Source organism: Raphanus sativus, chromosome 1 (assembly GCF_000801105.2).
Source record: "Raphanus sativus cultivar WK10039 chromosome 1, ASM80110v3, whole genome shotgun sequence".
NCBI lineage: Eukaryota > Viridiplantae > Streptophyta > Magnoliopsida > Brassicales > Brassicaceae > Raphanus > Raphanus sativus.
The window spans coordinates 2,659,018-2,685,767 of record NC_079511.1 but is presented as its reverse complement, the minus strand read 5'-3'; the positions used below and the strand labels follow the sequence as shown (position 1 = coordinate 2,685,767).

The 26,750-nt window shown below is 40.8% G+C and overlaps 9 protein-coding genes across 24 annotated transcripts; 5 read left to right on the top strand and 4 right to left on the bottom strand.

Annotated features, from left to right (window-relative positions):
- Positions 1–471: 471 nt before the first annotated feature.
- Positions 472–5,700, bottom strand: LOC108806449 (phytochrome A). 2 transcript variants are annotated; one of them, XM_057004458.1, is made up of 7 exons: positions 5,554–5,700; positions 5,144–5,481; positions 5,012–5,049; positions 2,275–4,350; positions 1,387–2,203; positions 1,011–1,301; positions 472–930 (listed from the first exon to the last, which is right to left on the bottom strand). In XM_057004458.1, the coding sequence occupies exons 4-7, from the start codon at positions 4,340–4,342 to the stop codon at positions 729–731; spliced, it is 3,378 nt and encodes a 1,125-aa protein (XP_056860438.1). In that variant the 5' UTR covers positions 4,343–4,350; positions 5,012–5,049; positions 5,144–5,481; positions 5,554–5,700; the 3' UTR covers positions 472–728. The 2 variants fall into 2 exon arrangements, with proteins under 2 accessions (XP_056860438.1, XP_056860440.1); XM_057004460.1 differs by lacking the exon at positions 5,554–5,700 and having other exon boundaries at positions 5,144–5,495.
- Positions 5,701–6,486: 786 nt separating this feature from the next.
- Positions 6,487–8,038, bottom strand: LOC108840173 (calcium uniporter protein 6, mitochondrial). The gene is made up of 3 exons (XM_057004445.1): positions 7,890–8,038; positions 7,207–7,629; positions 6,487–7,128 (listed from the first exon to the last, which is right to left on the bottom strand). Exons 1-3 carry the CDS (start codon positions 7,917–7,919, stop codon positions 6,625–6,627), a joined length of 957 nt encoding a protein of 318 aa, XP_056860425.1. The 5' UTR covers positions 7,920–8,038; the 3' UTR covers positions 6,487–6,624.
- A 1,017-nt stretch (positions 8,039–9,055) lies between these two features.
- On the top strand, positions 9,056–11,488 carry LOC130508778 (uncharacterized). Of its 14 annotated transcripts, none has more exons than XR_008943031.1 (5): positions 9,058–9,579; positions 9,757–9,831; positions 10,042–10,152; positions 10,307–10,365; positions 10,477–11,488. XR_008943031.1 is itself a non-coding variant. In XM_057004457.1 (4 exons), exons 1-4 carry the CDS (start codon positions 9,548–9,550, stop codon positions 10,330–10,332), a joined length of 333 nt encoding a protein of 110 aa, XP_056860437.1. In that variant the 5' UTR covers positions 9,056–9,547; the 3' UTR covers positions 10,333–11,488. The 14 variants fall into 14 exon arrangements, 4 of the variants coding, with proteins under 4 accessions (XP_056860437.1, XP_056860435.1, XP_056860432.1 ...); XR_008943025.1 differs by having other exon boundaries at positions 10,307–10,370; XR_008943009.1 differs by having other exon boundaries at positions 9,059–9,579; positions 10,042–10,198.
- A 1,764-nt stretch (positions 11,489–13,252) lies between these two features.
- Positions 13,253–14,730, top strand: LOC108856323 (transmembrane emp24 domain-containing protein p24delta3-like). The gene is made up of 4 exons (XM_018630100.2): positions 13,253–13,538; positions 13,940–14,152; positions 14,237–14,313; positions 14,400–14,730. Exons 1-4 carry the CDS (start codon positions 13,299–13,301, stop codon positions 14,542–14,544), a joined length of 675 nt encoding a protein of 224 aa, XP_018485602.1. The 5' UTR covers positions 13,253–13,298; the 3' UTR covers positions 14,545–14,730.
- A 288-nt stretch (positions 14,731–15,018) lies between these two features.
- On the top strand, positions 15,019–16,117 carry LOC108862619 (60S ribosomal protein L21-1). The gene is made up of 2 exons (XM_018636812.2): positions 15,019–15,316; positions 15,742–16,117. Exons 1-2 carry the CDS (start codon positions 15,080–15,082, stop codon positions 15,997–15,999), a joined length of 495 nt encoding a protein of 164 aa, XP_018492314.1. The 5' UTR covers positions 15,019–15,079; the 3' UTR covers positions 16,000–16,117.
- Positions 16,118–16,252: 135 nt separating this feature from the next.
- LOC130508768 (probable serine/threonine-protein kinase At1g09600) lies at positions 16,253–19,392 on the top strand. 2 transcript variants are annotated; one of them, XM_057004440.1, is made up of 6 exons: positions 16,253–17,251; positions 17,336–18,181; positions 18,256–18,356; positions 18,424–18,529; positions 18,619–18,966; positions 19,055–19,392. In XM_057004440.1, exons 1-6 carry the CDS (start codon positions 16,847–16,849, stop codon positions 19,250–19,252), a joined length of 2,004 nt encoding a protein of 667 aa, XP_056860420.1. In that variant the 5' UTR covers positions 16,253–16,846; the 3' UTR covers positions 19,253–19,392. The 2 variants fall into 2 exon arrangements, with proteins under 2 accessions (XP_056860420.1, XP_056860416.1); XM_057004436.1 differs by having other exon boundaries at positions 16,255–17,251; positions 18,616–18,966; positions 19,055–19,391.
- A 332-nt stretch (positions 19,393–19,724) lies between these two features.
- On the top strand, positions 19,725–20,730 carry LOC130508771 (glucuronoxylan 4-O-methyltransferase 1-like). Its single transcript, XM_057004441.1, has one exon. It carries the CDS (start codon positions 19,777–19,779, stop codon positions 20,623–20,625), a length of 849 nt encoding a protein of 282 aa, XP_056860421.1. The 5' UTR covers positions 19,725–19,776; the 3' UTR covers positions 20,626–20,730.
- Positions 20,731–20,828: 98 nt separating this feature from the next.
- LOC108854193 (leucine--tRNA ligase, cytoplasmic) lies at positions 20,829–24,665 on the bottom strand. Its single transcript, XM_018627705.2, has 3 exons — positions 24,539–24,665; positions 21,188–24,451; positions 20,829–21,031 (listed from the first exon to the last, which is right to left on the bottom strand). Exons 2-3 carry the CDS (start codon positions 24,436–24,438, stop codon positions 21,028–21,030), a joined length of 3,255 nt encoding a protein of 1,084 aa, XP_018483207.2. The 5' UTR covers positions 24,439–24,451; positions 24,539–24,665; the 3' UTR covers positions 20,829–21,027.
- A 376-nt stretch (positions 24,666–25,041) lies between these two features.
- LOC108854227 (ras-related protein RABA2a) lies at positions 25,042–26,655 on the bottom strand. The gene is made up of 2 exons (XM_018627745.2): positions 26,401–26,655; positions 25,042–25,661 (listed from the first exon to the last, which is right to left on the bottom strand). The coding sequence occupies exons 1-2, from the start codon at positions 26,563–26,565 to the stop codon at positions 25,170–25,172; spliced, it is 657 nt and encodes a 218-aa protein (XP_018483247.2). The 5' UTR covers positions 26,566–26,655; the 3' UTR covers positions 25,042–25,169.
- Positions 26,656–26,750: the final 95 nt, after the last annotated feature.

Sequence of the window (26,750 nt, the reverse complement as noted above, 5' to 3'; positions counted from 1 at the left end):
AGGTAAGCCACTTATCTGAGCATCTGACCCCTCATTATATAAAATAATCAAATTTAGAGAGACTCTTACGTATGGGACTCTAATAAAATATGATTAATTGATTTTTAAGATCAAGACTCTGTTCTCCCCGCCCCACATGTGCTAAGGGCCATTCCATATGGCCAGCTAACTAAATCCATTGTAGAAGTTTAGAAAATATGTCTGTTTCTCCATGGAGTTAAAGCTAAAGCCAATTTGTTTAAACGAAGGATTCTTACAAAAAAGACTCAAGGAATGGCCTCTATAACTCTGCCTTGTTGCATTATCCTGTGGGATAGAACCCAGCCTGTTAAGCAGATCTATTATTCGTTAAGCAGCTATACTCAGAGAGATAAGAAGCTGTCTGTACAGTTTGAACAAAACCTGAAAAGAGAAGATTATCAAGACTAAAGAGAGAATTCATGTAGGGAGTTCATGTTGTAATCATCATGATAAACTGTAAATTAGCTTTTATTTCTCATAATACATCATGAAACCAAAAACACTCGAGAAGGAATTAGATATGCATCCATCCATGTTTACAGGCTTCAGAACAAACAGAGATGGCAGAAGACGTAAATGGATGGATATTTTCTTAGTTATTGGAAGTTTGAAAATGAAAAACAAAAGCAATAAGGAAAGTTGCAAACAAAGAGAAAACCAGTAAGACAATATCAAAGCCATAACCCCTCTGTTTTTTTTAGGGGAGACTACTTGTTGGCCGCAGCGAGTTCCGCAGAGATAATGAAACTCGATTTCCCAGCTTGTCTCAAGTACTGAACATCTCCATTCATCAGCTTCACTAGTTTCCTGCTAACCATCAAGCTTAGTCCTTCCTCCGACACGTCTTCCTCAGTTCCAAACATTTGGTTCAGCAAAAACTCTGGTAGCCCAGCTCCTGTATGCGTTATTCTGTTTTCATAAACAACAAAAAGTCATCAGTGCATGCACTTTCTAATTATAACATTGTGTATCCAGAGTTTTTTTTTTACCTGATCTCTAAATAAGCAAGATGCACAGATCTCCCCAGCTGATCTTTCCTCAGGGAAGCTGTAACAGTTAGCTCTCCTCCGGACGGTGTAAAGTTAACAGACATGAGCATGAAATCTGCCAAGACTTGTTGAAGCCTGATACTGTCTCCATACAAAGTATCAGACATCACTTCTTCTCCTGTATCATTTGTTATCCTAACGCTCTTTCCGTTACTCTTCATCATTACTTGACTTGTGGAAGCAGTCAACACTTCATTCAAGCTGAACTCTTTCATTTCCAGATCCAAGCACCTGCACCATAAGAAAAAAAAAACATAATGAGAATCTAAAAGAGAGAGAGAGAGAAGCAAAGACTTTCATTGTTTGCATCATATACCCTTCAATGATGCTTTCCAGATCAGAATCATCCAGGATCTTGCTGAGTTGCTTCTGACATAAAGCGCTAGTCTGCAGAATCCTTCTCTGCTCCGGTCCTAACTCAGACCCCTCCATCATCTTCCTTGTAAACATGATACCGGAAAGCGGATTCCTGATCTGTCTTTTTATGTAAGCTAGAGCCTTTAACCTCTTCAACGCAGTCCTCTCAGCTAGACGCTGAACATGCAAGGCCTGCTGCAGCTCATGGCTAGCAAGCTGCAGGAAACAGAAGACCCCTGTCACCACACCTTCCCTGTCCAGTTTCTTACTCACACACAACAGACACTCCACGTGCTTTCCACCTCTCGTGAAGAAAGCAAATGGCACTTTCTCCGCCTCCTGACTCGTCACAGCGTTGTTCAGCACAATCCCAAGGTTCACAAACGCTTCTTGATTCTTCAGACGACAACACGACTTCTGAGTCCCGAACACTTCTCCTAACAGCATCTTGTCCATCACTTCCTCTCGCTTCAAACCGGTTAACTTTGACATCGCTGGATTCCACTCCGTGCACCAACCGAACTCGTCGGTACCAAATATGGGAGGGATCAGCGGGTTTGGATTCTGGACGATCGCCTTGTAATCACCTTCGATCCGAGTGAACTTGTCCATCACAGTCTTCTGTCCAGTAAGATCATGAGCTACAAAGCACACACCAACAACGTTCTCACGGAGATCTCTACTTGCGCATGCGTTAACAACTAAACTTATAGGTCCAGCATCAGCTCTTGACAGATGTGTCTTGATCTCAAATTGAACATTCTGCTCCTCCGTTCCTGCATTAATAATGATTTAATTGAAATATTCTCAGCAAAAGTCAGTGTAAGTTAGGAAGAGAGTTAGTTACCTTGTAGCGCATTCTCTAGCATCCTCTTAACGATCTCCACTGAAGAATCCTCAACAAGCGTGAGGAGATGCTTCCCTATGGCTTCATCAACCGGAAGACCAGTCAGCTCAGCAATTTTCGTGTTCCAACCATTAACCAATCCATCAGAATCAACCGCCAAAATCGGCACAGTAGCAGTCTCGATCAAACGAACCATCTCGCTCGTAACAGCTTCAAGTTCTTGTATACCATCGATTTTTAAATCATTCAGCTTCGAGTGGATGATCTTTGTATTCACATCAGCAGTTTCGCCACCATCCTTGAAAGCATTCCTCAGAATAAGCTGCAAGGAGTGTATGGCATCCATCTCATAGTCCTTCCAAGGCAAACTCCTCGTCTTGACCACTTCGAGGAAAGCCTTGAACGATGACCTCGGGTGCATTCTCCTCGCGTCATCCCTATCGTCTGGATCATGCTTTGCACCTCCCCATCTCACTTCACCAGCTGTGTGAGAACGGAACCAGAATATCATGTCTTTCGATGATATTCTCACAGCCGCCATCCCACACACCGAGTCTCCCAGAGCTAGTGCTCTGGGAAACCCGGCGTCGTGCAAGCTATCAGTGCTCAGACCAGTTGAGTCCGTGTGGTACTCGCACAGCCACGAAGCTATCTCCTGCAGATGGAACTCACTCGGAGTGATTCCTAGCTTCCATACCTTTTCTTTGTACAAGAGAGCTGCTCCATCGCATTTCACAAGGTCCATTATGTTGGGGCTCTGCGAGACGATTCCCAGAGGAGCATCACGCATCAGCATATCGCACAGGAGCGTCTGCGTGCGTAAAATGTTCTTCTCCACGATCTGATTCTCCAGCTCCACCTCCTTGTTGACGTGTATGGCAAACACTTGAGCTAGAAACTCACACGCATACCTCAGAGGAAACGGAACGAATCTTGGAGTCGTGTTGTGACAAACCACCAGACCCCACAGCCTCTTTCTCTTCTGAGGCGCGGTGGAATCAGGAGGAGCAGCAGCATCGCCTTCTCCATCTTCCTCGTTTACCACAACCGCCATAACGAGAGATGCGATCGAGTCCATGTTGGCCATGTACTGCAAATGGCAGCTGTGCGGCGCTCTGAGCGTGGAGCCACACAAAGTGAGTTCAAAGGAGAGCTTCTCATCTTGAAGCACCCTAACGTGTTTCGCATTGCAATCAACGATCATCCGAACCTTATTCTTCATAAAGAGAAAACGAGCTGCCTGAGGGATGTCAGTGGCTGGATAATGCAGGCCGAGGTAAGGCTCCAGTCCAGGCTTCGTGACCTCAGAGACAACCTCTCCGTGATCATCATCATGAAACTTATAAGCCATCACCCTGTCATACCCCGTGAGCTCGAAAACCTCTTGAACCATCGTGTCGCAAAGCCTCTCCATGCTCCCGCTGGGGAGAGACTGCAGCCTAGTGATGGCTTTCGCAGCGAGTTTGTACGACTGCAGAGCGCCAGCAGCCGTCATGGGAACTTCGTAAGGCTTCACCGGCTCGAAGTCGACGATGATGCTCCCCGTGACCCTGTGCACGATGGCGTAAAACGGCTTGGCGGATGTCTTGCAATGCACGAGGATGGGGTTCAGGAGGGAGACGTCTCCGAATCCAAGCGCTTTCTGCAAAGCAGAGGCGCTAGGAGCGGTGAAAAGGCTCCTTATGTCTGTCCCTATGCCTAGAGCGCCCTGTTCGCCAACGCTAGGAACAGCGTGACTAGCCATCGTCAGGAGCTCAGCAGCGTTCTCGCTGTAGGCGATGACTTTGAAGGTCTTTTCGTCCAAGGCGAGCAAACAACCGAAGGGCTGAATCAGCTTTCCCTTCTGTATGTGGTGAAGATAAGTCGTGGTCACCTTGTCTGATCTTGGCGGCTGGTTCTCCACAACAGGTCCGGTGACACGCACCGAGGTTGAGTAGTCAAAGGAACTGCCTGACTCCTCGAAATCAGCATGGAGCTTTGCATCAACGGTGGTCTGCGCAATGATCCTAGCGCTGTTTCTTGAACGCCTTGAGCCCTCGGAGGAATGGCTCGGCCTTGACCCTGACATGTTTTCACCTGACGCCAAAGACATAACAACAAGAATTAAATGCAGAAGATTGAACTGAAACACTTAAGTCACCGCTATAGCTTAGGTTCCTTTCACATCAAAAGAAGAGGCATGGGCTAGAACTAGAAAGTCTACCTAAGCTTAACCCAGAAACTAGATGCATGAATCATCATCCTGCCATGTTCCACTACTCAATGATTCATCATTTACAAAGCAACAAACAACTGAACCGCATTGATTATGATGTATAAGGAGTCAGATTCCATGAACCACTACCTACCAAAGTCATCTTACAATCCAAAAATCAACAAGATCTGTACAATAAACATGTATCACAAAATGATAGTTGATACTCAAAACATGGAGAATCCAACTAAAACTAACCAGGATCTGAGCCAATCTGCCTTCTAACATTCAAATACGTCTAATACATAATATAAGTAAAACTAATTAAAGAGGTAACTCCTAGAGACTTCATCATAGCTATACCTTCCGGGAAAAAAAAATTGATAAACGAGACACACCAAAAGCAAACGTAAGAGGTACAAAATTGGAAACAAATAAACAACATCAAGCCAGATCAAAAGAGATCATAGAAAACAGGAGGATATAGATATGACAGCAGAGAATAGATTTTAACTAAACGCAGCAAACGAAAAGAGAGCTTACTTAGTTAAGAGAAGTGTCAATCCAGTTGCTGCTGAGCACTGAGCAGAGAACAAAGCAAAGAAAGCTTCAATATTTATATGTAAATTAAAATGAATAGAAAGGAGGAAACTTGGGGAAAAGGAAAGTAGCTACCTTTAAAAGGAAGGAACTATGATCGGATCTTGTCTAGTCACACTCTTCAGAGGCTTTTTCTCTTTAAATCTTAAGACCTCGATCACCGCCTCAGCGTCTCTCTTCTCTCTATTATTTGTGCTCCCTAGCACAGACGACGACGATGATTGGGACCACCTCGCATAGTCGCATACGTATGCCCATGTATCGGAGTATGGGGCAAGTTTGTTTTATATTTTAATGGCGACAAGTTAAATGAAGTAAAGCTTGTTTTGGATAAAAGACAGATCTTCACACACTAATCAAGAACAAGGTCGGCTTCTCCAGTAACATCTCTCTCGCCAAAACACAACGGTGGCCTAAGCTTAAAAAAAAGTTGTAATTACTCAAAACAGATTCAAATTATAAAAAAAAAAACAAAATACTTTTACCTTTGGAGTTTAATCCATCAAGACAGATATTTTATTTTATTTATTTTTATATTGATCGGAGTAAGTGTAACTATCAGTGTGCAAGTGGGAGAACAAACTGAAGATGATCTCAATCTGATCAAAGAGAATCGTCTAAGAGGATAAGATTAAAAAAAAGTAAAAGATATTTTATTAAATAAACACACAGGAAAGAGAGAGAAGGATGGGGGGACAGTGTTTAATGAAGGCAATAACCAGAAGGGGAAAGGGGGAGTTTGAGGAAGACGACAAGGGAAGTCCTTATGGGCTTCACGTTTTCTCCGGCTTTTTGCGGTTTGTTTATGGCCTCGCTGGTTCGATCATAATTTAAAAGTAAGGGACTTTCCAGATTTGTATTCCTTTTTATCGACCTTTCACGTTTTAGATGCCTATTAGGGGAAAGGAAATAATTATGAACCTAAAGTCGTTGTTATAGCATCATTTTATTTTTTAGTTTTGTATTTTTAGAATATACAATGTTAGGCGGTTCTTTGGTTTGAAACAACACTTTTGAGTTCGGTCAGGTTTTTGTTTTTTTAGATTGTTTTTGAACATTTTACTCAACTTACGTATTAAGAAAAGCTAACCAAAAAGAAAACAGATATAGATATTTTGATGAAAGATCCCAATAATATGTGAAATAATTTGTGCAAAGTCAAATAAAAAACAGAAAAATCTATAAAATAACTGTTATTATGCTGAACATATCCGGCCCAAGAAAAAAATGTGATGGGATCTTTTTGGGTATTATGTTGAGCATGTCCGGCCCAATAAAAGACGAAGGCCCTTTGGCCAAACGAAATTTGTGGATCATTAGAGCGCACATCCAAGATTACAAAGAAAATGGTTTCATGCATAAAAGAAACTGTAAGAAAAATTCAAACAGCAAAAAATATGTCTAACCGATCTTCACAGTAGTAAAATGTCAATGGTTACTTATGTCATGATGATAAGGAACATACACACACACAAAGATGATCGAAAACAACCTTTTGTCACTTTTGCAAAGACAAAGACAAAAATGTGTAATTTTTATTTGATTGTTTAAATCAATCAGTCTTTGCGACTCTGCAATGAATCCTCTAGATCAAGTTCTAACCCAACACGGTTCCTTATAGTAGCAGCCGCGTGACAAGACGAGGGCGACGTCGTTTTACACATCCTCCCCAACTCCTTAAACCTCTCCACATCAAAATGTTGACTTTTCAACAGCTTCCTCTGCCTCGAGAGGAACAGCCTCTTCATGAAATCCTGATAAGTCGGATCTCTCGAAGTTATCAAGAAGTAAGCGTAACCCACGATGATACTAGTCGCTGTCACGAAGAACGTGATTGGCTCCATCACATCCCACGAGAACTCCCAGAAAGTTAGTCTGACGAAGAGACCAATCTGAACTACCGCAGTAGCTAGACCGCCCCAAAGAATCCTCCTCACTTGTCTGTGAGCTAACACATCGATCTCTTCCTTCATGGTCCTCAGCTTGTTGAACTCTTCCTTGATCTGATCTTCCTCTGGAGTTTCTTCCAAAGGCATCGCTCGTCTGATCAGATCCACCACCTGAAAAAAAAAAAAGATTCGATATTTAACAAAAAACATTAAAGATTTTTTTTGAAGAGACATTTTTTATTCTCGGACCTTGTCGGGATGAAGATAGACTTTGTCGCGGAAGATCAAGACGACTCCAGCATCGTCAAGAACGCGAGCGAAGACGCGAGCTTCGTCGGGAGATCTAGCGAGACCCATTCCCTGAGAAGCCTCTACGAGTGCGCTGTAAGGGACGACGTCTCTCTCGGACATACCGACAAGCTTCTTCTTCATGTCTTCGACATTCACCAGCCTCATTAGCTTCTTCGCCTCCGCCATAGTGATCTCCTTTTTCATTTCCTCCTCATTATTATTCTCCGGCGAAGTTTTGACGGTGAAGCTTCTTAACCCACCGCCACCACTAAGCATCAACGTCCTCTGTGAAGAAGCTCTCATCGCGGCGGAGATCGCCGTACGCCTTATCAAACCCATTGACCACATTTTTTTCACGTACCGGTTCGAAAGATCTGAGCACTACGTGAAAGCAAAGTAATTAAATTAGTCTCGAAGATCAAGAATTATAAAAAGCCATGAATATGAATTAAAAAAACATGTGTGATTCGATTCGTTAAGTACTGACTTAACGCGCTCAATTAAGAATCTGAAACTCTTTTTATAAACTCCATTAAGATTGCATGATTAGGAAATTATGACATTTTAAAAAAAGAACCATAAACTTTTAGTTATTGAATTTAAAAATCTGAAAAAGGAGGAAAAGAAAGTAAAAAAAGAACCTTAGGTGTTAACCATTGTTGACTTAGCATTAGAAAATGGCTTTTCCTGGATCCGAAATCACAACAATTTCAACATGATTTTAATTTCTTGTTGGAGTATAACTACTACTACTATATATGAAAGCTTGGCTTATCCATCTACCTTTCTGTGACCTATCCTTTTCCTCGGAGTTTAAATTTTGACGCGGAATAAATGCGAAACATGCACGCTATACTTTATTGGCACATGAACAACATAACAACACGTACTGTGTAAAGAGTTAAGAGACGATCCGTTTTGATTCCATTGAAAAAAGAAAACAACTTCCAGAGGCAGATCTAAATCATGCAAGACTATGTATAATGCACGTACCTGAAAATTACTTAGAGGTTGGCATTTTTTCCTATAGATTGATTATGTGAATCAAGAAGAAGACCAAAAAAAATTAGAGCTGCCATCTACCAGGTCTTGATCATTTTTGCATTTTCACCTGATCTCTTTAGGAGGCACTCTTTTGAAGAGAAAGCAAGAATGTTACGCTTTTGCTTGTTTTGACCCTTTTTATCTCCTTGAGAATAGCTTCGACCGTTATACGATCTCAAGGGCCAGGTTTGTTTGTTGAACCCTTTTTTCTTTCTTTGCAATTTAAACACAACTCCAGAGAAGATCACTACATTTCAGGGCACTTTTAATATGTCAATTTCCACGTTAACTTTATTGAATCAACAAGACAATATTTTATTATTGTTTTTACATCATTTTATCATTGTTATTTGAATCGTAGACGATTAATGAAATATATATATATATTGCACAAACTAAAAAATAGTTTGAACCACGTTACTATTTATGAGCAAACATAGCTTTAACGTGCAAACAAAGAAAAGTTTATTAAGAGGTTGACTGAACAAGACAAATTAAAAAATGTTTTTATATGATGGTTAGTCTTACCATAAATATATTGCTTACATGTAATTGTAGTAAAAATGATTAATAAATTTGGAATCTATATATATACAAAAATATTCTTTCTCTCCCATGAAACCACGTCATCGCCAGCCTGGAAAGTCGACTTCTGTAGTGCCGACACGCGTCCAAACGCAGATAATCTCGCCGTTTCATTAAGTCTTCGGCGTTGTGGACTTTTAATAGATTTCAAGAGCATATATGGGCTTGTGATATTGTTATTTACTGGGCTTCTTTCTTGAGAAAGTGATTCTCTTCACGTCGCCAAAATTTTGTTTTTTTTTTCTTTTTTTCTTCTTCCGACGAATGCTCAGATCGTTCATTTAACCGGCATCGAATCTCCATCTGTAATAAGTGAAGCCATTGTTTCCGGCGATAACCTGTTAGAACCCGGCGGTGGTGTCTTTCGTTTGATTTCCAGGCAAATAAATTCTAGCAAAACGTTACGAGAATCAGATTCATTCCAATCCTCACACGATCTGTCATTCAATGTATCCCCATTATTACTATTGTGTACTCATCCACTATAAATAGGTTATCTCATTCCATCAATATTCATATTATTCATTCCTCTCCATCATATAAATTTCTATACTTTCAGAGTTAAGATTGACTAACTCCGCTCTCTTCCTCGCCGACTTGAGGGCTGGCCATCTAACCACCACCGTGGACGTCCGCCTATTTTGGGAGGCGAGGTACGTGAAGCGAGCTTATGGGTACAGACATGCACATCCTCACGCAAAGGTACAAAACTCATGATTTTCAATCTATTTCTTGATTTGAATGATGATAGGGGTTTCCATTTGATATAAAGGAGTATCTTTTATCCTGTGAGATTCATCAGTTTTTTCTCCTCATGATTATCTCTTAAAAAATATGTTCTGGAAAATAGCTGATTCCTCTGTCTTCTTTGCCGATTAGAAGTATGTTCTATCTCCACCGTCGAGGTCCGCCTCCTAAAGTTCTGGAATGTGAATGCTCCTCCTCGACGCAAAGGTAACTCCGGCGTTAAAATCTTTAAATATATTCGAGAGATGATTATTGTTTACTTTGTTAATTCTGTTTTATTTTGTTCATGTATTGATTATTAAACTTTTTATCCAAATGTTTCTGTAAGGCCATGTATTGATCAACTTTCGTTTACCCTATTCTCACTCCTCTATCTCCTACTTTTTCTCCGCCGTGAAATGGGGAACTGTTATGCAGTGGAGACGGCTACGGCGGGTTTAGAACGACCAAACAGCAAGTCGGATAGAATTTATTATGCAGATGGAACCTTCGTATATACAGAGCTTGGTGGAAGAATAATGTGGACTGGTACGCAACATTCGACCACCCGCCATGACAATCTGTTGGTCCCAATGTCAGAACATAGTGCTTCTTATTGTTCCAACTATCCCTTGCAGCGTCAGCACACTTATTTGTTTTCTTATCATTATGTCTCTGACTGCTACAATATCTTCATTTTCAGAATACCAGTCTATTATTGCGAAGTAGAAAGCGTTTCAGACAGTTATTTTCCTTGAGCAGGTTAGGTAATATGTCTTTTCGAGTATATGTATATGGTAATGTATTATGATTTATTTGATGTTTCCATGTTGACCTTCTTAAATTAATATACTACCAAAATAATAATCTCAGTCGTAAGTGTACATACTCACTTTACTGGTATCAACCAAGCGACTAAAATGATCCCGTTCTTCTTTCAAGTCTACCATTGTATGTCTCAATGTTTTTGATGTTCAAGCCAGCCAAATTCACTAGAAATTAGTTGGGGTGGGTGTGGAGCCAAAGGTCATTCTTGCCACCAGCATTAATCTCAAGTTTGTTGGAGGTCACAGGCATCTCCCAACACACTCTGTAATGTTTGCGGATATAAATTTTTGGATACTCGCTACGCTTAACTTGCAGGATGCCTACTTCTGAATGCAACATCAGGGACTAAAAACTTGGACAATAAAACAAGTGAAACCTTCCTGGTTGGGTAAGTTGCTCAGACATGATGTTGCAAGTTTATATTCTTTGGAACTTGCAAGTAAAGGGATGATGGTTTGACTAATCGCATTTTGGGTGAGTCTAGAGCTAGCTCATCCATGAGTGCCACATAATATGTTGGTGTGAAGAAAATTAAGTCGGTAATGGTGTTCGAGCTAAATTCATACGTCCACAACTCTCCTCTCCATGTATAAACCGTCTCTGGTCTACCCTCTTATAAGTTAACATATCTTTTGAGTTAGTAACGTCCCTAGCTGCATTGCGCAATAGTGATGAGTTTCTCTGCATGAACAAAGTTGAGAGCATTGAGACAAGCAATGGATGGAGCTTACATGTGTGCCCTGCATCTGCTTAGATGGTGACAAGTTAGCTGAAACTGCTACCGGGAGCGGTGAGGCCCCAGTGAACCAAATGCCAACACTCGATGAAACCAAAACAGCTGCTCAATCAACTCTTTGCGGGACCTAGGCATCAGAACCACATGTTGCATCAATGGAGAGGGCACTGAAAAAATCACGCAATGCTTAGATGTATAAGTTACCCATATGAATAGTTTTCTTAATTTTCTAAGTCTTTGTTTCCATTTTTTATTCTAAAACATCTGTTTTTAGTTTCATTTTTTATGACAAAGAAATAACATAATTTGAATATGATTTAATTTCAGGTAAGCAACTTATTTAATCAATAAAAGCGGATTTCAATTTTATAGACTTTCTTTTTGTTATGAAAAGCAGATATTTTAAATATATTTTGATGGGTCCAAAAACATCAACTTAATAATTTTACATAAAATTAGATAAGTAAGATAAAAATATTTAGACTAAACTACTTTAATTATTTTATATGTTTTGCATCACGCGATATTTATAAAAAATCTGGATGGTAAAAATTCAAATCTGTTAGACAAACAAAATTACATTTTTGGAAATTTGTCAAATGATTCATGTTTTAATAATATTAATACATATGTATACATATAATACTGAATTAAATAAAAATATAATTAAAATAAATATTATAGAAAAATCCCGGGCGTAGCCCGGGCCGGCCCTAGTTGATAAGATTTTAGTGCTAGATTTGAATCGACTTGCCAATGAGGGCAACATTTCCGTAAAGGGATAAATAATAGCCATTATTAAAAATAAAATAAAACACGTACGTAACAAGCAGCGCCGTGCGAGCACTTTAGGAGGCCTAAGGCCAATTTTTTCAGAGCATTTAAATTCCTAAAATACATATTTTTTTTTTTAAAAAAAGCAATAGAAAAAATCTCTCACATAAATGTTTTTCTCTCTACAAACACATTTTTATAAAATTTAAACAAAAAAATCATAGAAAACAATGTGTGGCAAAAAAAAAAAATCTAAGGAAACCTTTGAAAATATATATTCCAAATCATTTTTTTTTTTTGACGCTGATTCATTATGATATTACAATTATGATATGAGAAAGATTACATAGACGATTCGACAACCGACAATACTACCTGCTCTATGAGATCTATGCCTAACTGCATCCCCTGAGCCGTCCTATGAAGATCCACGCCTGACCAGATTAACTTGCACCATGTTGTAAATCTCTTGTAAGCCTTTCTTTCGTAATCTGCATAATTGTTCAATAAACCGCTTTTTCCGGGACTTGAAACCTGGATTTATCTGCAAGAAAACTGCATAGTCTGGGGTTCGAACCCCATACCTGGGTGTAGAACCCCATATTCCAAATCATTAGAAGGGTAGGTTACACAGCAGAGTTAATAAGTTCTTTCTATTTGTCATCTTTTTTTAATACAAAAATAATTTATTTCTTCTACATACAGAAAATTTTGTAAAATAAAACAAATTAAAATCCTAGAAAACAATGCTTGGCAAAAAAAAATAATCTAAATAACCTTTAAAATATATTATAAATCATGGGAGCTTTAAGTAATAACTATTGAAAAAAAGAAAAGCAATGCCTGTGTTCGAACTTACGGTGATATCCTCCTGCAAAGAATCTTTAATAACTATACCATAGAAGAAAAGTTGCAAAAAATGAGGCCTTAAAATTTATATATTATTTGAGGGTCTATGGCCAATGCCTTTTTCATTGCACTGTAGGCACGGCTAATGACATTATGAGATGTATGACATTATGAGATGTCTTAATGCAGAGATGCATATATAATAATACTACATATCGATACTCGCTAGCCTGGCCATATTATTATTAAACATGGTTTAATTTCATGTAATAGTTTAAGTATATGCCAAATTGTCTTTTTATAAGAAAATATGTATTGGTAATCAGTAATCACAAAAGCCTCTCAACTCGATAGTATCCAAATTAAACATAAATGGCTCATGGCTAAATGCAATAAAGGCCCAATAAAAAAGTTATGCTTCCCAATAATTTTTTTAAAGAGAATTAAAGATGAACAAACAGAAAACGACTGAGAGCAAAGATCGGCCACGACCAGTATACACGGATCGATGAATACAATGAGAAATTTTGTAAGCTCAATGAAGATGTCTGCTAAGAAGATGCAATACGGCCTCTTGACGGCGCTCCTTCTGTTCATTCTGGTTTCTGTCGGTGAGGCGGTTTGGCTAGACGTGCCTGCCACGGGAATGAAGTGTGTGTCTGAAGAAATCCAGAGCAATGTGGTTGTCTTGGCCGATTACATCATCATCTCCGAGGATGATTCCTTATTACCTACTATATCCGTTAAGGTAAATTGTCTTCGATCTCTGTTCCGGATCACCAGCTTCAGTCATTTGTATCTGCATTTGTTACTTGATCCCTGAGTTACAACTGATCTATACTAATTCTCGTTCCGAGTTTCCTTATTTAGCCAATTGTGCTCATGATGTGCATGTCTTTCTTTGATTGCCATAATTAATTTATTTTAACGTTAGTCAATGAAGGCAGTTTCAACTCGTAGTTGGTGGTAATTGTATCTCATAGTCACGTAGTAATAACACAAAAACATTTCAAATGTTAGCGTCGTAATTGCTACTAGAGATCTTTATATGATTGGTTTGGAGACTGTCGTTAGATTGAGAAAAGTCCTGGATGTAAGAACGTTCATATGTTTCTTGTGCCTCTGAGTTTTGAGAGTTTAATGTTTCAGGTGACTTCCCCATACGGTAAGAACCTGCACCACATGGAAAACGTGACGGTTGGGGAATTTGCATTTACAACGCAAGAATCAGGGAACTACATGGCGTGCTTTACGGCAGACGCAAAGAGTCACGGAAACAAAAACGTTAGCATAAGCGTTGACTGGAAAACTGGAATCGCTGCAAAGGATTGGAAAAATATTGCTAAGAAAGAGAAGATCGAGGTGAGCTTTCAAAGACATTTTCTTCTTTTTTTTTATACATTTTTAAAGACATTTAAAAATATGATTTGGTGCTTGTTAACGTAGGGAGTGGAGCTAGAGATACGGAAACTTGAAGCCGCAGTGGAATCCATCCATGAAAATTTAGTTTACATAAGAAACAAGTAACAAAAAAATATAATATCATTCAGCTGCATCTTCACTTCTCTTGCCTTTGTGCGATAAAACTCAAAAGCGGGTAATTTTGCAGGGAAGCAGATATGAGGACAGTGAGTGAGAAAACGAACTCTCGAGTTGCTTGGTATAGTACAATGTCGATGGGTATTTGCATTGCTGTCTCTGGTGTACAAGTAGTCTACTTGAAGCAATACTTTCAGAAGAAGAAGCTTATCTAAGCTTAGCCTTTTCACTCATCCACATCCTTTCTAAGAGTTTTCTTTTTGTTGGGTTCAAAGTAATAATAAGGATCTAATTTGCAGTTTTTGTTACTTCAGGGCTATAACCCAATAAACAGATTTTCAGTTCTGCAAAAAAGTTCTCAAAGTAATTTTATCAATCTGAAAAAAAAATTAGCGACATAACTATTTATTGTGTATATGTTTTTTTTACTATATGTCATTTAACGAGTCTAAAACTTTTCATCCTGTGAAATATTAACCATGATATTGCCAAATGTGCTATAATGTTTTGACAACTAAATATACACATCTATATTTATCAGCAGTTTAGCACCATAAGATAAAATCAGTTAGATCCATATAAAAAGGCCTCCATATTTACAATGAAGGCCCAAATCAATGAAGAGATAAACCCATATAAAAACAAAGGCCCATTAGATAAACCCTAGCCTCAAAACACACATACATAATCATCTTTCTCGTTTCGTTGGTCCTGGCGGCTTCCAAGTGTTTTTACTTGTCGTAGGAGAAAATGCCGGCAGGTCATGGAGTTCGTGCGAGGACGAGGGATCTGTTCGCGAGGGGGTTCAGGAAGAAGGGTACAATCCCACTCTCGACCTACCTCAGGACCTTCAAGGTCGGAGATTACGTCGATGTGAAAGTGAACGGTGCGATCCACAAGGGTATGCCTCACAAGTTCTACCATGGTCGTACCGGTCGTGTCTGGAACGTCACCAAGCGCGCCGTTGGTGTCGAAGTGAACAAGCAGGTCTGAACAGCCTCACATTTCTTTAAGCTTTATTGTACTATCTAAGTTAAGTCAAATCTGTTGGAACTAGAGCTCCACTATGCTGTCGCTTGCCTTCAGATTTGGAAAGTGACTGCTTAAGTCTTCCCTAGGAAACATTCACAGTTAGTTTCAAATCAGTCCCATAATTTACATTCACTGATTGAATCATTTGAACTACTTGTCTGTTCTGACTTCAAATTAATAGCCTCTCTGTCACAACTGATAGTATGTGGTGATTTGGATAATCCTGTTGACAATATAGCACATGCTGTTTTGCAAATCATATCTTGTTGGGAGTAACAGGATGATGATCCTGTTACATTAGTATGCTCGCCTTTTTTTTAGTTTCTATCTTGGTGGGTTACATGATGGACTGACATATATGTTTGGTGGGTGTGTTTCAGATTGGTAACAGAATCATCAGGAAGAGGCTTCATGTGCGTGTGGAGCACGTGCAGCAGTCAAGGTGTGCAGAGGAGTTCAAACTTAGAATCAAGAAGAACGATGAGCTCAAGGCCGCAGCCAAAGCCAGAGGCGAGACAATAAGCACCAAGAGACAACCTAAAGGCCCCAAGCCAGGATTCATGGTTGAGGGTATGACCTTGGAGACTGTCACTCCTATCCCCTACGACGTCGTCAACGATCTCAAGGGAGGCTATTAGTTCTACTTTCTTCCCCTTATGTTTTTGAGCTTTCCTTCCATATGTTTTGTAGCAACTTGAAACCTTTGTCTTGAGACCAAATTCTGATTTTGAATGAAAGATCTTTTGTTATTGATAATTTTATGTCTGCCTGCCAACATGAAAATGTTCTTTTTTTAACCAATTAGTTGAGATTAATTATTGAGTTTAAAATAGAAGCAATGTGACGCAGCCATTGTTTGTGGGGATCGTTGAGGTGGGGGCTACGTGGCGTTCACGTAGCGTCTCAGCAACACACACACTCTCCTCGTTAACTTGTGTTTCAACACTTCACTCAAAAAGAGTCGAGTGTATTTCTGTTACTCTTTGAAACCAGCTGCTTCTCCATTTCTCCTTGAAGCTTATCTGTTCTGCTCTTTGAGTTTCTCATAATAGATAACAGACTTCATTTCATCGGTTACTTGACCTAAATATTCTCATTCACTATTTTCAGGATTCACTCGTTATTCCAATCTCTCTCTCTCTCTCTCTTGATGATCTTTCTTCTCTACTACTGACTAACAAAGTCTTCCCATTTGATTTCAAATCATTTTTTCTCCAAAAGATACATTTGAGACCCAGAAGACATATCGACGCTTTGATTCGAAATCAGTCTCACATTCTCCAGTTTTGCTAGATCTGCAAAGGGTAGGATCAAAAAATCAAAGTAGGAATCTTTTTAAGATCATTTGATCCAAAAAGCTCCAACCTTTGCCTTGTTTGGTGGTTGTAAGAAGATTTGATTGGTTCAGTGAAGAAGAAGCATAAAAAGGCTAATCAAACTCGCACAGTTTCCTGATTATTGCTATCAGGAAGCTGTGGAAGAATCATGGGCTGCAATTGCTCCAAAGGAACAAGGAGCAATGCTAATATTGATAAAGCCTCCAAGAAGAAGAAGAAAAAGTCTCTTCCTTCAAGCAAAGCCAACATAGGAGGATCAGAGGAAAGAGCTAGCTTTATCAACATCAACAGCAAGGAAGCCGCATTGGGTCTGTTGATACCCTCTGATGATGCTGAGACAAAATCTTCCAGATCTGTGTTCCAGAGACAGCTCACCACCGAGACCACTAAAGTAGGAGCATTGCTGCAACCTCCTAAGATGACTAGGATTAGTAATGGAGAAAGAGGAGCTCAGGTTGTAGCTGGCTGGCCTTCATGGTTAGCTTCCGTTGCTGGAGAAGCCATCAATGGATGGATTCCACGCAAGGCTGATTCTTTCGAGAGGATGGAAAAGGTGAGAGAGAACCTTTGTTTATTTATCTATATCTATATGTAAATGTAATAAATCATCATTGTTGTTTGTTTTACTGTTTTATAGATTGGACAAGGGACGTATAGCAGTGTGTACAAAGCCAGGGACCTAGAGACAAACCAGATAGTTGCTTTAAAGAAAGTGCGGTTTGCTAATATGGATCCAGAGAGCGTTAGGTTCATGGCGAGAGAGATCATCATCCTTAGAAGGCTTGACCATCCCAACGTTATGAAGCTTCAAGGTTTGATCACTTCCAAGGCATCAGGGAGTATGTACCTCGTCTTTGAATACATGGAGCATGATCTCTCGGGCCTTGCTTCGACCCCTGGTGTTAACTTCTCCGAAGCACAGATTAAATGCTATATGAAACAGCTGCTTCGTGGTCTTGAACATTGTCACACCCGAGGGGTGCTGCATCGTGACATCAAGGGCTCTAATCTCCTCCTTGACCGTGACAACAATCTCAAAATTGCTGATTTTGGTCTTGCCAACTTTTATTACGGAGACCACCACCACCAGAAGAAGAAGGAGCCTCTCACTAGCCGTGTTGTGACTTTGTGGTACCGTCCACCTGAGCTCTTGCTCGGTTCCACGGACTATGGGGTTACTGTGGATCTGTGGAGCTCCGGGTGTATTTTAGCTGAGCTTTTTAGTGGGAAGCCTATCATGCCTGGAAGAACCGAGGTGGAACAGCTACACAAGATCTTCAAACTCTGTGGTTCGCCTTCTGAAGAGTATTGGAAGAGATCGAAACTTTCGCATGCCACTGTCTTTAAACCTCAGAAGCCTTACGAGCGGTGTGTGGCCGAGACGTTTAAGAGTCTTCCTTCTTCGGCTTTGGCACTAGTCGAAGTTCTTCTGGCTGTTGAACCAGAAGGCCGTGGAACCACAACTCTTGCCCTACAAAGCGAGGTAAAATAAAAAGCTATCAATGACCTTGTAGACTAGATCCTTTCTTGTCTCACACGTTTGTTATTTTTTTTTAGTTCTTTGCAACAAAGCCTTTTGCAAGCGACCCATCAAGTTTGCCAAAGTACCAACCGAAAAAGGAAACTGATGTGAAGCTTCGAGAGGAGGAAGCAAGACGGTAAGAGCCAGTTTCTGTTGGTATCATAGTGTGACACATCTCAATTTCTCTTCTTATCCATCACCAGGAAGAAAGGCACAGGCAGTAAGCAGAATGAGTCTAAACAAGTGTCTAGAAAATCCAAAGCTGTGCCGGCTCCAGATGCTAATGCTGAGTTACTAACATCAATACAAGTACGTTAATGATTATTATAGCATAACTGATACATATGTTTATTATAGTCATGTATGATGTAACCTTAACTTTTGGTTGTTCTTAGAAGAAACGACAAGGGCAGAATAACCAGACAAGCATGAGTGAAAAGTTCAATAATCCCAATGAAGATGCAGCTGGCTTCCTGATCGAACCACTGAAGAGTGGAACCGGACAAAACGGCTACACACGCTACGGTGTGTCCTCGGGTTCAGGTCGGTCTCCCGCTAGAAAAGAACTGAGGGGACAACGGTCTTTTGTACAACGCGGAGCAGCGCAGTTGGCAAAATTCTCAAACTCGGTAGCTGCTAGAGACGCATCACATTTCGCTATAGCAAATCCAAGTTGGCTTGAAGATTGGTCCCAACGTCTGCTGGTTAAACCCAAAGATTCTACAGAGCACAAAGAATCCAAACTGGTAAGAAGAACATGTTGAGAACCATCACTGTGCTTTTTTTTGCTTTTGCAGTGAAGCTCTTTAATCACATTTTCTTTGCTATGTTTAGGGCCACGGTGACAAGACAGAGAGAATGAACTACTCAGGGCCGTTAGTCTCTGCAGGAGGGAACTTAGATGAAATGTTGAAAGAACATGAAAGACAGATTCAGGCAGCGGTTCGAAAAGCTCGAGTGGATAAGAAGACTACTAATAGGGACGATGATCATGGACAGACACAAGCGTTTCTTGCTGCAAACGGTAGGTGAGAGAGATATCAGACGATCAAAAAGAAGATAAAAAAGAATCTTTGTTTTGGGGGTGATTAGAGTCGGTTTGTTTAATTTATTTATTCTTCATTTTAAAATATTAACGTTAGCAGAGTTAAATCATTATTGTAGGTTCAGAAAATAAATGCAAAAAATATTTAGTACCAATAACACTTCAATAAGACGCCACTGTATAGTGGCAAACGTATGTGTATATTGATTCATTCTAATAGATATTGAAAAGGATCGAACATACGTACGTAAGTAATAGTTTTACCTGCTAGTTGCTACCAACCACCAACAAACTTGAATATAAGACTTCATCTCTCTTTGCGTCTTACAGAACCTGAAGTTAGCTGCTGGGTCCTTCTCAAGTAACCTTACCAGTTTCCCTTCGCTTCATGTCTAAGCATTAACTCAACTTCTACTTTCATCTCAGTAGTAGCATATATCTATAATAGTTTAGGATTCAAGTTGTGACTTCTCAAGAACCCAATGAATCTTTAACAATTGACTCAGAAAAAATGAGGACCAGAACAAACCAAAGCCACGAGCTCAAGCTTCTCCTTGTTTGTCTTCTTGTGGCCTTCATTCTCATCTTCATCGTTAGATCAACTATTACAACTTCGCAGAAACGCCAGACTCCGGAAGAGACAAGATCAGGGGGTTGCTCTGGTGTCTGCAGTAAGCTACCACGTTCCCTCGCGCAAGCCCTGATCCATTACTCTACATCAGTCATCACACCGCAACAAACGCTCAAGGAAATAGTGGTCAGCAGTAGAGTACTCGACAAGAAGTCACCCTGCAACTTCTTGGTGTTTGGTCTAGGCCATGACAGCCTCATGTGGAACACTCTCAACTACGGAGGCCGAACAGTGTTCCTCGAAGAAGACGAGGCGTGGATAAAACAGATCCAGAGGCGGTTTCCGATGCTGGAAACTTACCATGTAACCTACGACAGTAAAGTCAACCAAGCAGAGAATCTACTAGAAGTTGGGAAAGGACCCGAGTGCACAGCCATTGGAGATCCAAGGTACTCAATGTGTCAACTAGCACTCAAGGGTCTGCCTGATGAAATCTATGAGACTAGTTGGGATCTAATCATGGTCGACGCACCCACTGGATACTATGATGAGGCTCCTGGGAGGATGAAAGCTATTTACACGGCGGGAATGATGGCAAGGAACAGAGAACGGGCAGGAGAGACCAATGTGTTTGTGCATGATGTGAATAGGGAAGTAGAAGACAAGTTCTCAATGGCTTTCTTGTGTGAAGGGTACATGAAGAAACAAGAAGGGAGACTAAGGCACTTTATCATCCCTAGCTATAGAAATGGTCCAGAACCAGAATCATTTAGACCCTTTTGTCCATAGTTGACACACGTTACTTTACTCTGTTTCTCCAAATCTCAACTCTTTATGTTCGTACTTGTTCAAAACCAGTACTTAAGAGCCTAGACTATAAACCTATAGCAAGAAAAGACTCTTATTACGTTTGTTTCGGCTCTGCAAACCACCACCAGTTCATAGAAATTTAGAAACATGATCTGGAAAAACAGTAGGATGAATACGCACAATGAAACAAGGAAGTCTTATTAATAAGAAAGAACAGATTGTATTAGAGCCTTACTACACAATACCAGATACACACCAGAGCAGCCAAACAGCTAACTATATAAGTATGACTCGTAAAAAAAGTAGGAAAACCCCTGCAAACTTCCAAGCCTTTCAACCTCTGCCTTCTAGTTAAAAGCTTTTCCACGCCTTTCTTTTCAATTACCTGTGATGCCAGGAGGAAATTCTTAGGCAGGAAGGTAGACAACAATTATGCTAGAACAGCAAGTTTAATTGACGAGAAATAGATATAATATCCATATGCATGTTCTAATAGGAAACGTAAACGATGAAGATTTGTCATATTTAACTAGCTTTTTACCTGTTAACAAAGATGGCGGTTGGACTGCCTGGAGATGGAGGATTCTGCGTCAGGAGTGAAGCATATGGACCAGCTTTAGCCACATCATTAGGGTCACTTGCTGAATAGATTTCAACTTCTTCAAGACCAACTTGCCGCTTGATCAAGTCCACATTACTCTTAAGAACTTCCATCTCTCCAAAAGGTAGCTTCAAATTTAAAGCCTGACTGCCAATAGCTATTGCCTCGTCCTTCTTGAATTTAAGGAAAGGCATGCAAAGCTTCTGAATCTGCTTGAAGTTTTCTGCTTGTCCATCCTTCTGCAATGTCTCCCTTAGTTCTGCAAGTATCTCTGCATCAGGGGCAAAACAATTGGTCTGTTGGTCGAATTTGCTTTGAAGAATCTGGAGGCAGTGAGCTCTCCACCCGTCAAATTGCTCATTCACATATACAAGGCCTTTCAGATTCGAGTCTGCCACTGCTGTTACTTGAGCACCTTTTTTAGCAGCCTTCTTGGAACCTAAGAGCTGCTTTTGTAGAAGCTTTCTCATCAAGACGATAGAATCTTGCAAATATTTGTTAGCACCCTTGAGAACTAGATCTGGCTCATTTGATGCTGGCCAGCCTGCTTTTACCACACAGCCTTCTTTCTTCAAAAGTTTCCTCCAAACATATTCTGCAAACTGAGGACAGATTGGTTCAATGAGGCGTGTTTGCACATCCATAAAGGTCATTATCAAGTCATGGTTCATGCCGCCAGTGCCACACGAGAGCCTATATTCATCTCGAGCAGCTTGCAAGTCGTAAAACCCATTCTTAAGTGCCTCCCTGAACAAACAATCTTTGTAGGCTTTTTCAGTCAATCTGATAGCAATGTTCATGTCATTTTCAAACACTTTATCAGCATATGTAGACGGAGGGCCTGTTCTCAAAGAAGATTCAGCAGCCAGAACCTCTTCCATCCATGTGAGCTCTTTTGTCAGGCGCAAAATTGCAGCATTTGCAGTTTCAAATACAAAATTTGCATCGTCAACGCCATCACCAGCATCAGCCAAAGAAAACCTTGTAGCAGTGGCAGAGAATTCTTCAATAGCCTGTTTCAGTGTTCTGAAATTCCCAGTTGACTTTGACATTTTCTCAGAATTCAGCATAATGTGACCATTACATCTGATACCACGAGGCCAGTTACGACTCGCCATTAGGGCAGCGTGGTTGTAGATGAAGAATGTCAAATGATTCTGGATTAGATCCTTTCCTGAAACTCGAAGATCTAGCGGGTACCAGTAGTCAAATTCCTGCTTCATCTTACTTAAAACATCAGCGGGAATGTCAGACGACTTTGGGTACTGGCCATCGCAGAAGAGATACTCCCAAACATCATCATTCATCTGTTGAGGGCTAATCAAAGACTTACTGCCTTTATACATGTCTCCGTCGTGAAAGATATGGGCAATTGTATAATAAGCCATATAAAGAGTGGAATCAGATAAGGATTCGACAAGAAACTGTTCATCCCAAGGAATACGCGTTCCAAGACCAAAAGACCGTGAGCACGCCCACTGATTGAGCCAGCTCAAAGTGTGCTCAAAGCCATGCCTTGTTTCTTCAGAGTAAAGATTCATCTTTGATAAGCAATCCTCAGCCATTTGACGCCATTCTGATTCGCCGTACGTTAAGTACCACTGATCTGTAAGGGCCACAACACATTCATCACCCGATCTTGACATCACAGGCTTCTCGGGTTCACTGTATAGAATTGCGTCGCCAGACTCTATGAGCTTTGTCTTGATAATAGGCTTGATTTCTTGGACTTTTCTACCAACGAACTCTCCAATAAGCATGGTTCCTTCGGTGAATCCTTTCAGGTACGTCAGCCTCTTCGCCTCTGCAAGCTTGTCCTTATCGTTCTGACTTTTAATTTTCAAATCCAAGCAGACCTTCTCGGCAGCCTTATCCCCAAACTCCGGAATGTTAATAATCGGTACAATCTCAGAAGGCACCCACTCATCTTTCACACCATACTTTGCTCGAAGAGCAGGCTTTGCAGACAAGTCATGCAGAGCCATGTAATCATCAGGGGCATCACTAGGCACGCTGGTGACAATGCCAGTACCTTTGTTTGTCAGAATCGTTAACATGGGCAGCGCATAGATTATCTCGTTCACAGCCAGAGGAGACCTCAAAGGGAGTCCAATCAGATCATACCCGGTCAACTCAACCAAGCAGGAAGGCTTCTGAGGGATCTTTGAGAAATTCTGATAAGCAAGGTTGAGTGCAGCTCTCTCAGTTAGAATGAAGACATCACTTTCACTAATCTCATAAGCTCCGTATTTCCCATCAGGCAACACCCATGCGTTTGTCTGTCCATACATAGTCTCAGGCCTCAGAGTAGCTGCAGCCAAAAACACTCTCTTCCCTTCCAAAGGACCCAGCTTCACAGGAAACGGCTGCACCACTTCCATCTTAATAAGCGTATACTCTTGAGGCTGAACACCTTCACCAGTAGCACGGTCGTGGTCAGCGCAAGGCTGACCATCCAAAGGCGAGTAAATCGTGTACCTACGGTCTTTCACAATCTTCCCCATAGATTTCAACTTCCTCATCTGCCACCTCACAAACTTATCGAAGAACGGATTCACATCAGTCGTCACGAACGATCTTCTCCAGTCACAACCCAACCCATACGCTCTGAGATCTTCAACAGCCAATGGCGGGAAAAAGTACAACCATTCATAAGGATCCTGAAACTTCGCTATCTCACTATCAGTAAGACCAAAGCTACGCATAATCTCCCACTGATAAACCTGTCCACCAGCTTTCGCAGCAACCTTCGACTTCTTCCCCTTGAACTGCCCCGGTAAAGCAGGCGTATCACTCTCCTCCTCCTCCACAACTTGTTTGATATTATCGTCCTCAGCGGTGAAAACAGGAGGGTTCCCAAACCGCTGGATCTCGCGAGAGAGCTTATCAGCGGAAGCCTTGATCGGCATACCAGTGCAGTGGAAGCCAAACGGAAGGAGCACGTTAGCACCTCTCAGTCTATGGTACGCAGAGGCGAAGTCAACCTTGGAGAGCGAGAAGGCGTGTCCGATGTGTAGGTAACCGTTCATATACGGGAAAGGGAAAGTCGCGAAGAACTTCTCTCCCGTCTTCGGAGGATCCTTGCGAGACTCGGCTAAGAACACTCCCTCGTCTTCCCACCACTTTCGTACCGCTACTTCGATCTCGAGAAGACGATCTCTCCTCACGAAGCTTTTCGAATCAGATGCCATCGCGTGACAGTTCCTGATCATACGTAATCATCATACGAAGATCAAAACGAAGAAACATCGTAAATGGAGAATGAGCTTGAGGAAACGCAAGGAGGAGTACCTTAGGGATGAGATTCCAGGAATCGCGAATCGAGTCCGCCGCGTGAGCAATGCGAGATTAGATAGAAATGGAGCCACAGCTGGGAAAAAGATAGTGGAAGATGACTGATGTCGTCTAGGGTTTTTTAAGCAGAGTAGGGTTGAAGAATGAAACTCAATCCCAGCCTTCGATCCTTTTGACTTAACGGCCGTTAACGGCCAATTGTCTAACGGAGTCTCATCCTACTAAACCGGTCGGACCATATAACTAAGTTGCGAGTCAACCCGGATTAGTTTTCTTTGGGCCTACACACAACAAATGGCCCAGTTACTTATCTAAGGCCTACACAAAACAAATGGCCCAGTTACTTATATAACGAGTCTGCGTTCTCGAGAGAATTATGTCTGCTTTGTTCTCCATAGATGCATCATAATATATATGGTGAATCGTTCGATGGAACTGGTAAATTACTAATACTGTAGCTTGGTTATATATTGATATAAAATTAGAACAACTGAACTGGATGAGACAACAATTGCTTGCATTTGAATTTCACAATTCATATAGGAATGATCCTTGAGTTATATTACAATGCAAGCAAGCCGTAAAAGGAAATACATAGATATTGGCTTCGAAGTGTGATAAGCCCCTTTCAGGAAGAAGAGCAACAAGGCTTCTTAGTGTTTGATTCAGAAGAGGCAGCAGCGACATCGATTGTTTGACCTTCCCTGACGTTACCATTTGCATCTGCCTGGTCCGAAGATATCGATTTCTTGCTGATGATCCTGTAGATCTCCGAGAGAATTGTCTGAAAGGCCTTCTCCACGTTCAGCGCCTCGAGAGCCGACGTCTCGATGAAAGACAAGCCTTCTTTCTCGGCGAAGCTCTGAGCATCCTCCGTGGCAACAGCTCTGAGATGCTTCAGATCCGTCTTGTTTCCGATCAACATGATGACGATGTTGGAATCCGCATGGTCTCTGAGCTCTTTCAACCACCGGCTAACGTTCTCGAACGTTGTTGGTTTAGTGACGTCGTAGACCAAGAGAGCACCGAGCGCGCCTCTGTAGTAGGCGCTGGTTATGGCTCTGTATCGTTCTTGCCCAGCGGTGTCCCATATCTGCGCTTTCACAGTCCTTCCTTCCACCTTAAAACAAAGGAGCATTGTATTGTCAAAGGGTTAAAACTTTTTAAAAAATAGTAAGCATCAAAAAACTTATTATATACGATGATTATATGACTGGAGTGTGCATTTGCTATGATTAGCAGCCAACTCAAGAATGCAAAACAACAACAGTGACTTCATACTTAAAGCAAACAACTTAACATTTCCATTGTTAACCTAAATGTAAATTATGTTCAAAATGTTAATTTATAAAAACAGTAAGTAGCAAAATGCATATCAAAAAGCTTACTATATATACGATGGATTATATGACTGGAGTGTGCAACAAATCTATTTGATATAAATAACAACACTGACTCATACTTAAAGCAACAAACTTTACATTTCTATTGTTAACCTAAGTGTAAGCTATGATCAAAATCAAGAAATGCTCTTAGATCTGACTTGCACAAGGTTATTAAATCCGAGGCAGGTTCAGGCTCAAACTAGCCAGAAGATATACGAACTCAGGTTAAAGAAATGCAACATCCACTTCCTAAATACGCACAATGGCTGTTTCCAAGCATCCCGCAAAACTACGAACACATCTACAGGTATGTATATACACAAGGAGGGAGATGTATATATACACATATGAACATACACAAACGGATCGAGCCAAGAAAACATTCACACAAGTTCATAGTGATTTCAGATGCTTGATACCAGAAACTCAGACTAGATCAAGAAACAGTTAAGAGAGAAGTATATGGGTAGATACTTGGAGAGTGCGAGTAGCGAATTCGACACCGATGGTAGATTTGGATTCCAAGCAGAACTCGTCGCGAGTGAATCTAGAGAGGAGATTCGACTTGCCGACACCGGAGTCTCCGATGAGAACCACTTTAAACAAGTAGTCGTACTCTTCTTCCGGTCTTCTCGCCATTGTTAAAACCCTTCCTTTTTTTTCTTTCTTTTTTCTGGAGAAGAGCGTGATTGGGATTTTCAAAAAACTGAGTGAGAAAGGGGAATGAATAGAAGAAGACGAAGAAATTAATTATTACTCTTTTCATCCGAGAAAAATTAAATATTGTGTGGTCTAAAATACCCTTTGACTACCGACTACATTAT

Bases quoted from the DNA above. Each gene is read 5' to 3' on its own strand.
- LOC108806449 (XM_057004458.1), bottom strand. From the start codon at position 4,342: ATGTCAGGGTCAAGGCCGAGCCATTCCTCCGAGGGCTCAAGGCGTTCA. The intron at 1,302-1,386 runs GTATATGATGCA...CTTATGGTGCAG, and splicing joins CTGGAAAGCATCATTGAAGG to GTGCTTGGATCTGGAAATGA. The intron at 931-1,010 runs GTAAAAAAAAAA...TTATGAAAACAG, and splicing joins CTTGCTTATTTAGAGATCAG to AATAACGCATACAGGAGCTG.
- LOC108840173 (XM_057004445.1), bottom strand. From the start codon at position 7,919: ATGCTAAGTCAACAATGGTTAACACCTAAG. The intron at 7,630-7,889 runs GTTCTTTTTTTA...GCTTTCACGTAG, and splicing joins AACAATGGTTAACACCTAAG to TGCTCAGATCTTTCGAACCG. The intron at 7,129-7,206 runs GTCCGAGAATAA...TTTTTTTTTCAG, and splicing joins TCTATCTTCATCCCGACAAG to GTGGTGGATCTGATCAGACG.
- LOC130508778 (XM_057004447.1), top strand. From the start codon at position 9,548: ATGGGTACAGACATGCACATCCTCACGCAAAG. The intron at 9,580-9,756 runs GTACAAAACTCA...TTTGCCGATTAG, and splicing joins ATGCACATCCTCACGCAAAG to AAGTATGTTCTATCTCCACC. The intron at 9,832-9,952 runs GTAACTCCGGCG...TGTTTCTGTAAG, and splicing joins TGCTCCTCCTCGACGCAAAG to GCCATGTATTGATCAACTTT.
- LOC108856323 (XM_018630100.2), top strand. From the start codon at position 13,299: ATGAATACAATGAGAAATTTTGTAAGCTCAATGAAGATGTCTGCTAAG. The intron at 13,539-13,939 runs GTAAATTGTCTT...TTAATGTTTCAG, and splicing joins TACCTACTATATCCGTTAAG to GTGACTTCCCCATACGGTAA. The intron at 14,153-14,236 runs GTGAGCTTTCAA...TTGTTAACGTAG, and splicing joins CTAAGAAAGAGAAGATCGAG to GGAGTGGAGCTAGAGATACG.
- LOC108862619 (XM_018636812.2), top strand. From the start codon at position 15,080: ATGCCGGCAGGTCATGGAGTTCGTGCGAGGACGAGGGATCTGTTCGCG. The intron at 15,317-15,741 runs GTCTGAACAGCC...GGTGTGTTTCAG, and splicing joins GTGTCGAAGTGAACAAGCAG to ATTGGTAACAGAATCATCAG.
- LOC130508768 (XM_057004436.1), top strand. From the start codon at position 16,847: ATGGGCTGCAATTGCTCCAAAGGAACAAGGAGCAATGCTAATATTGAT. The intron at 18,357-18,423 runs GTAAGAGCCAGT...ATCCATCACCAG, and splicing joins CGAGAGGAGGAAGCAAGACG to GAAGAAAGGCACAGGCAGTA. The intron at 18,967-19,054 runs GTAAGAAGAACA...TGCTATGTTTAG, and splicing joins AGCACAAAGAATCCAAACTG to GGCCACGGTGACAAGACAGA.
- LOC130508771 (XM_057004441.1), top strand. From the start codon at position 19,777: ATGAGGACCAGAACAAACCAAAGCCACGAGCTCAAGCTTCTCCTTGTT.
- LOC108854193 (XM_018627705.2), bottom strand. From the start codon at position 24,438: ATGGCATCTGATTCGAAAAGCTTCGTGAGGAGAGATCGTCTTCTCGAG.
- LOC108854227 (XM_018627745.2), bottom strand. From the start codon at position 26,565: ATGGCGAGAAGACCGGAAGAAGAGTACGACTACTTGTTTAAAGTGGTT. The intron at 25,662-26,400 runs GTATCTACCCAT...CTTTGTTTTAAG, and splicing joins TCGCTACTCGCACTCTCCAA to GTGGAAGGAAGGACTGTGAA.